The 8,367-nt window shown below is 52.4% G+C and overlaps 1 protein-coding gene across 1 annotated transcript in view; it reads right to left on the reverse strand.

Moving 5' to 3' along the window:
- Positions 1-5,663, reverse strand: part of SLC1A4 (solute carrier family 1 member 4) — a 28,062-nt gene extending 22,399 nt beyond the window's left edge. Inside the window, exon 1 of the mRNA XM_075413323.1 lies at positions 5,140-5,663. Within this exon, the coding sequence (XP_075269438.1) occupies positions 5,140-5,663 (524 nt within the window). The remainder of the gene's footprint in view (positions 1-5,139) is intronic.
- Positions 5,664-8,367: the final 2,704 nt, after the last annotated feature.

Below are 8,367 nucleotides of genomic sequence, written 5' to 3' on the forward strand. Positions count from 1 at the left end.
AGAAAGAGTTAAGAGGTAGTCATCCAGCTATGAAACTCAGTGGTTAGCCTATCTCGGGGACCCGCCATTGATGTAACTGCAGCTGTTCCCCGGCCACTTCTTACTCTATTTATCTCCACAAAGGTGGATCCTCCCTTCCTCTCCTAACGGTCAAGTTCTCCTCTCTCTTTCCAGATCAGAATTTCAGAGGCAGCCTTCACAGTTGCTGCTTTTGGTTGACTCACTGGGAAGACCTAGGCTATAAGAAACAAGTGCTACTGGAGCGACCGGTACCAGAGCAAGGGTCACTGCACGAGTGCTCCGGACCCCATGGTCCACCCTGGCCCTCTTCTCTGCAGCCCAGCCAGAAAAACGCGACTGATGCCTCTCCCCACGCTCAAGCTCACGGCTGCCTTCCCTCCGGCTCCGTAGGCGCTGGCAGCCAGTGCAGGGGCTGGCTGGCGGCGCCGTGGGTACTCCCTTTGGCAGCACAGCTAGCAGCCGCTGGCGGAGAGACAGAAAGGGCAGCGAGGAGGAGCAATAAAATTTAAACTGCTTTTGCAGACTTGCCTGGCAGCCTGAGAAACCCTGACCTTACTGCTCGCGGCAGACACCTGGACCTTGGCGTACACTTCTTATAAAAAGCAGATGATGCTACTACCTTCTTCCCTTCCCGTACTGTTACAGCTAGAGCCGGATTAAAAACAGAATTCCCCTCCCAAAGCCAATTCCACACTTTCAAAATATGTTTTCATTCCAAAATTGGGCAACGAAAGCCTGTCCCAGACCTTTTTTCCCCACAAAAAAAAATATTGTAGAATATTTTGTTGAAATGTTCCTTTTTCATGAGTGAGATTTTCTACTTAAGTCTTTTGTATAAAATTACACCAAAACATTGACCTCACTGAAATTAAATGCCAGAATCATCCGCTGTTGGAAATTTTGACAGGATCAATAGGTTCCTGTGAAACTGTTTAATTTCGTATAATCAGCAAATATAAATCAGAGCTAAAACAAAACTCTGACCTTATCGAAACATGCAGTCTTGACAATTGCCCATCAAAAGCGTTAACAACTCAAATTCTTGCAAAACACTTGATCCTGCTGTTTCAACTGCTTTCCAACAAGATATAGGTGGGCTGTGTTAGCTGGTGGCTGGACTCACGTCCTTGTCACCACCTCTCTCCTCCTCACCTCTTTCTCCCCGGTTGGACACCCGGCATGATTAAAGCCAAGCTGGCTCTCTGCATTGTCACCTACCCAGGTGGGTGCTGAGCCCCAGAGCCCAGCATATCACAGCTAGCCTCTTCCTCCACCCACTACCCACTTCATAGCCAAGCTTCAAGCACTCTTTATTCTCCGTTGCTTTGCCTTCTCCACCAAACGAACGAGTAAGGGACAAAACCAGAAATTCTAAAATTTCCCTTGTCTTCTGCCAGCATTCAGCGCTCACCTATTTGGTGCAACTGAGTTGCTCGCCATGCCAGATGTTCTGGAGATGTTCACAAGGTCCACCTTCAGCTAACACCATGTGGAGTAAGAGTGCTCCAGAGCCTGTCTTAATGTAAGAACCCCAACTGGGTGTGCTGGAGAAGCCTGTCTTTCTTCATTGACATAGGACAGAGTTAAGGAAATCCAAGGTGCTCCCTTGGCTTCAGAGCACACCCCACTTCTTGGGTTTTTGAGTGTTGGTTTTGTTTTTTTTAAGGCATTAGCCTTGTGGAAGCACTTCTTAACTCTTAGAATCACAGAATCATCTAGGTTGGAGGAGACCTTCAAGATCACCAAGTCCAACCATTAACCTAACACTGCCAATTCCACCACTAAACCACGTCCCTAAGCTCCGCATCTATATGTCTTTTAAATACCTGCAGGGATGGTGCCTCAACCACTTCCCCTGGGCAGCCTGTTCCAATGCTTTACAACTCTTTCAGTGAAGAATTTTTTCCTATTATCCAATCTAAGCCTCCCCTGGTGCAACTTCAGGCCATTTCCCCTTGTCCTATTGCCTGTTACTTGGGATCTCTTGCTGGATCCCTCCCATGATCACTGAGCTGCAGCCTCTCCCTGCCTTTGGCCACGCTCATCTTTTAGTAGGCTCCAAAGAGCTGCCTGCATGACAGACCCGAGATGACACAGGTTGTCAGCATCCCTGCTGTGGGGCACAAAGGCACCTTCAGGACGGCTCTGTTGTCCCCACCCCATGTCCTGGGGAAGAGGACCACATGCCTAAGCCCTGGGGAAGAGGACCACATGCCTAAGCCCTGGCCAGGCACGCTGAAGGCTTGCCTCCTGCACTTGGCAGAGGGGAAACCAGGAGAGTGCTCGGGCACCTCTAGCCAGAGGAAGGCAGACAGATTAGACCTGGAGGTTATGGTTCATGAACAAAAGAAAATAGACACAGCCTTTTGGTTCACCAGTGAGTCATCATTCATTTGCTACCAAAGCCCAAGATAAATCTCTTTTCCAGAGGTTGTGTCTGCATGCATAGGTGCATGTTTGCTTTAGACCTGGAAATGGAAAATCATGACTAAGAATTAAGCCAGCCTCCAGACATCGCTGTGACAATGGAAAGCAACATCTTCAGTCATTAACTAATACACTTCCCAAAAGCAGACGGGATCTGCATCCTGGGATAGGACACCCTGTGTCATCCCTGCAGAAGCCATGGCAAACACTGACTCGCAGTTGTGATTTCCTCTTCACAGTTTCTTCCTTGAGCCACGTTTTTGTTTTGCGTCTGCTTTCAGTGCTCTAGGGGGTCTCAGTTTACCCATTTACGCCTCATTTTTGCCTTTCAGCTGAAACTGAGCAGTGAAGCCTTGAAGGACACAACCAGTCTTGTGACACAAAGTTTCATGACGGAGGAGAGAAAAGAAAAAGCCGAGAGCAGGATGCTGCAAGACTCACCCACACTGAAGGTAACGGTTTCAGCCCTCCGGGCCTTATAGACTCAAGGCCTCATTAACTGAAGACAGGTTACTCTGGTACCTTCTACCACATCAGGGACCAAGAATAGGTGCTCAAACCAGAACACCCACATTTTGAAGAACAGTTAAAAAAAAAATTAAAAAAGAAATTAAAAGGCAGAGGGAGAGAGATATTATTTCCAGAAAATTACATAACTCACCCCATCCATGGGTCTATTAGGGATTTGTGCTAAGACTGGGAGTTTCAGTGATGGCTGTGTCCAAACGCATCTTTTCTGGACTGGACTTCCCTATCGCTGCTGTGACAACTGGACTGCCCAACAATGTGGCTGCAACAGCCCTTCCAAGAAAAAGCTGAATTCACAGCCCACTGTACATGCACTGGAGGAAAGCTCCTGGCCCCTCACTTCCCAGAAGGAAACCCCTCTGCAGCCCGCATGCTTTAGCCAAGTCTCATTGTTATGTGCGTAACTTTGGAGTTAGGGACTCAATCCCACCACCATTATAACCCTTTGAAGATGAACTCTCTGCCTGCATTTACAGACCAGAAGCAGCTTTCTGCTCCCACCTTCACAGATGTTACCCACAGCCTGAAGCTCACTGGAGCATCCCTGCCCTGTTTCTCAGCTGTACCCTGCTCCGTGCTGTGTGGTGACACAAGAATAAAACACCGGCTACAGCAGCCACACCAGGATGCACCCAGGGCAGCCACCGCTACAATTATCTTCCCAGCTCTCCCAGTTGTGCCGACTCCTCTTTTTCTAATTTTCCTTCACCTGCCTGTGCTTCCATTCAACTCCATGTCACCTTCAGTGACAGCCGTTCTGGGTGTGGGTTTTGTTTTTTTTTCTAGAAGCTCTTTTTATCTTTGTTGCTACATCCATTTACCCAGACACAGCGAAGAAGTCTCTCAACTGAAAAACTGAACTCATAAAAGCAAAGCAAACGATCTAAATAAAAATGCCCCACTCAGCTTTGTAGTTACCAAGATATCTGCTAAGCACCACTCTCCAGCCACTTCGCCGGTACGCAGGTCACGTCCCTTACTCTTCTGTTTGCATCTCGGTAACAAAATCTGCCACCTCCAAAGCTGTTCATCTTCCAATGTTCCAGCGAACCTCCACCCTCCCTACTGATGTGCTATCACTTCCCATCACTCCCTCAGCTACGCTCGCCGTGAGAGACCCAGCTGCTGCTCCCAGTTTTCCTTCATCCCACCGCTTTTCTCAGGCATCTGTCACACGCTTTTCTGTGACTGCCCAACACTACTCAGATGTTAAAAAGTGGCAGAGCCAGACCTGGGATAACAAAACACACCAGCTGTTCACATCTAGGGTTCTACACCAAGATTCACCAAAGCACAAGAGACTGCAGCTGGAAGTCCAATACTAAAAAAGCTGGCTGCATGTTTGCCTCATTTGTGCGAGTGTTCTTCTCTTACTTAAAGAGCTGGACAGATCCCAACAAGACACGGGCTCTGAGGAAAAAAAAAGGTGAAGTCTGCCACTTTGCAAGGAAGAATCAGGACAAAATAAAAGATTAGGATCTGGTTAGAAGTGGAAGCCTTGCTTCCAGGCAGTTTTGGGAAATGCGAGTCTTGCCTTTGCTAGGCGCTGAGGTAGGATGGGAAGCTCACAAACATATAGGGTGTCCTTTTGCCGGACTATGGGGTATGCCCTCGATGGAAACGCGGGGTTACACTTCCATGCCGGCATCTACAGGAGGGCACTATAAGAGGGAGGCTGGCATTTGTGTGAGGAGACCGAGTAAAGGGGGGAGGGGGGAATGAAAGAAAAAGATGGGTGCTAGTGATGGGGAGTGAGGCAGGGCAGCAGGGCAGGGGAAAGTGCCAGGCAAGGCGATGCCAGCCCCGCAGCGAGCGCCCAGGAGCCACTCTCCCTCCAGCAGAGCCCAACAACGGGCCCATGCCCCCGGAGCTCCGAGCAAGCCTCGACTCACCCAAAATTAAAAATTAAGGGGGGGAGGGGTGGGAGGGAGGTAGAGCACCACGCAGCCCTACACCTAACCGGGCTGCGGGTACCTGGGCAGAAAGCGGTGCCTCTGGGGAAGCCAGGAGGAGAGGAGGAGGAGGAGGAGGCGGCGGCGGGGGGTGTTTCCCCGTCCTCCCGCTGCAGCGTGCAACACGGCCGGGTCTGTCATCATCCTCCGGCGGCGGCGGGGAGGGCGGGAAGGAGGGCGGGAGGAGGCGGGGGGCGCGGGGCGGCCTCACCTGACGAGGTCGAGGAAGGAGTCCACCGTCTCCTTGCTGGTGGGCACGGCGGCCGGCAGCCCCAGCCCGGGGGCGTTGAGGGCGGAGGCGCCGGCGCCGGGGCGGATGATGAAGCCGAGGGCGACGGCGAGGCCGGAGGCCAGCAGCGTGGTGCCTAGGAAATAGGCGAGGGCGATGCCCCCCAGGCGGCCGAGCGAGCGGGTGTCCAGGCTGGCGGCCCCCGACACCAGGCTGCAGACCACCAGCGGCAGGATCACCATCCGCAGCATCCGCAGCAGCAGCTCCCCCGGGAAGGCCAGGTAGGCCACCTGCGCCGGGCCCAGCGCCGCACCGCGCACGGCGGCGCCCAGCGCCACGCCGGCCACCACGCCGGACACCGTCAGCACCACCAGCGCGTTGCGCCGCAGGAAGCCCCGGCAGCCCCGCAGCCGGCCCCCGCCGCCCCGCGCCGCCGCCGCCGCTGTCGCCGCCGCCGAGCCCTCCGCGTGGCCGTTGCCCGCCTTCTCCTCATCGGCCGCCTCCATGCTGCCCGGCGCGGCAGGCGGCAGCGCACCCCCACCCCCCCCCCTCTCGGCCCGCTGCCTGCGCGGAGCCTCCCGGCCCGCTGCCGCCCGCCGCCCGCCTGACTGACCGGCCGGCCCCGCCCCCGCCGCCCAGCCTTGGGGCGGAGCCGCCCCGCCCCGGCCCCGCCCCCCCGCCGGCGAGGGTCTCCGCAGCGCCATCGGCGGGCGCGGGTCACGCACGTCCCCTGCGCGCCCCCGCGGAGCCGCCCGCGCCCGACCCGCGGGCCCCCGTGCCCTCACGGTTCGCACGCGTCCCCTCGGCGTCCCCCTCGGTGTCCCGGAGCTCACACGTGTTCCACTCGGCGTCCCCCCCGGTGTCCCCGTGGCTTGCACGACACCCCCAGCTGTCTCCCTCCGCCCCCCCCCCCCCCCCGATCACACGTGTCCCCTCAGTGTCCCCACGGCTCGCACATGTCCCCTCAGTGTCCCCACAGATCACACACGTCCCCATCAGTGTCCCCATGGTTCACACGTCCCCTCCATGCCCCCCTCAGTGTCTCCATTGCTCACACACATACCCTCTGTGTCCCTGTGGTTCATACACATCCCCTCAGTGTCTCCATGGCTCACACATGTCCCCTCAGTGTCCCCATGGTTTACACAGATCCCCATCAGTGTCCCCACAGCTCACACATGTCTCCTCATTGTCCCTCTCAGTGTCCCCACGGCTCACAGATGTCCCCTCAATGTCCCATGGTTCACACACATCCCCTCAGTGTCCCCTTCCTCTCTCCGGGAACCTCTCGGAGAGGCAGGAACTGTCCTCTGCACAAGGACAGGTCCCCATGGTCAAGGCCATCCAGCGGGTCCCTGGGCTTATCAGTGGTAGGGTGGCATGGACACGTGGGCTCCAAGCATGCTTCCTTCAGGAACCAGGCTGAAACCCACAACCAGGCTGTCTGAGGAGCAGACGATGTCTCTGATGGCACGAGGGGCTGATCAAGGACAGCTGGGGCTTTCAAATCCGCAAGGGCCTCAGAGGTGCAGCACCGTCGTGTTTGCCCACGGAGCGAGTTGCACGAGCTTCGGCCGATGTTTGGATTTGAGAAGGGGCTTCATTTCAGTTCATTCTCTTGACATCAGCAAAGCACAGCCTAGCGGAAAACACGCTGTGGAAACAACCAGCCACCCACTTGTTTTTTTGAGCAGACCAGGCTAATTAAAGAGACTGACAGGGCGTGATGGGGCAATAATCTCAATTTAATATGACTCTTTTCTGCTTTCCAGCCTCTTGGATAGACCTGAAGGTCCCTACACCATGGCTGGAGCTCCTGGGAATTATCTCTGTCTAAATTGGTAACGACGCCACCGAAGAGAAACTGTGTCCACCACCACCCACCTCAGAGTTCAACATAAAGCCTTGACTCGCAGCTTGCTCTTGCACCAAAATTTAACTCAAAATACCAGCCATATCCTTACTGTTTTTATTTTTTTTTTCCTGATAACTTTCCCTTTGAGGAACACTCAGTTTGTGGAGGTTTGGGAATGAACGTTCCACCCAATTAGGATAAGCAGAGAGAGGAAACAGAGACTAAACTAAACAGGAAAGCAAGTATCTGCAAACACTTTCAAAGACATTCAATGCCACCAACCTCAAAAGGAACAAAAAGATATGTGGTTCTTTTAAAATCAGGTTTGAATTATTTTTGCTAATAGCTTTGTGAATAATAAACAATTAACCCTCCAAAACAATTGATTCTTTACCCAACTGAAGCATTTTTAAAATGGATTTTTAATTAATATTTTAAGAGTATTCCTTGTGAAAATGTCATGCTTCAATTTTCCCTTGCATTTTTCCCTGCTGTTCTCTCCCAGTCTCACCCTTTATTCTTTCCATTTACCCATGAAAAGGGGAAGAGAAAAGGGGAAAAGAAATTACAACAGAAAATTATAAAATAAATACAAAAATATAGAAGTCTTGATTCTCTGTTTCAGTTGAGAAAATATTGTAAAACCCAAGAATAAACAGAAATGCTGTTGCCATAACCAAAAAGCAAGGGGAGAAATCCACGGAAGTGTGAACAAGAAGAACACACTAAAACTCCTCTGTAGCAGCACAGGTATGAGACCAGTGCAAGAGTTAAAACAGAGCCTTTTCCACCACATGAATCAACAGTAGGTTCCTTCTCTCCTGGAGGATCTCCCCATGTCCTTGTGGAGTTGACTTTGCTTAGGCCAGTGCCACGAGAACAGCCAGGTGACCTGCAGGAACACATGCCTCCAAAATCATAGATCCCAATGCATGTTTTTTAACCCGTGATAAGGCTGGTTGGTGATAGCCAGCCCTTCATGAAGAACACCTTGGTGGAGCGATGCTTGCATCAACCTTCCTGGTCAACGACACCATGAGAATTCAGATTCCCAGTTTCCCCTCCCTTTCATTCCCTCTTGATTTTCTGATTTAAACACTGATCCAAACAGCTTTCCTTCTTCACTTCACATATCTTCAGCTGACAACGCTTTTGCCGAGAAGAAGACAATAGAGCATGTGAACCTGCCGCCATATGAATGCACATCATCCCAAAGACCTTCTAGGCAAAGCTAACTGTTTTGTCGCACCCTGTGAGAGTTCATGGATGGCTGCAGTGATTGACTCTGAAGCCCGCTGACTTATTCAGTAGTAACTGTTGACTGATCCATTGTGTCATGTTTTCATTTCAGCACT

The sequence above is a fragment of the Opisthocomus hoazin genome, chromosome 2, assembly GCF_030867145.1.
Source record: "Opisthocomus hoazin isolate bOpiHoa1 chromosome 2, bOpiHoa1.hap1, whole genome shotgun sequence".
Classification (NCBI taxonomy): Eukaryota; Metazoa; Chordata; class Aves; order Opisthocomiformes; family Opisthocomidae; genus Opisthocomus; species Opisthocomus hoazin.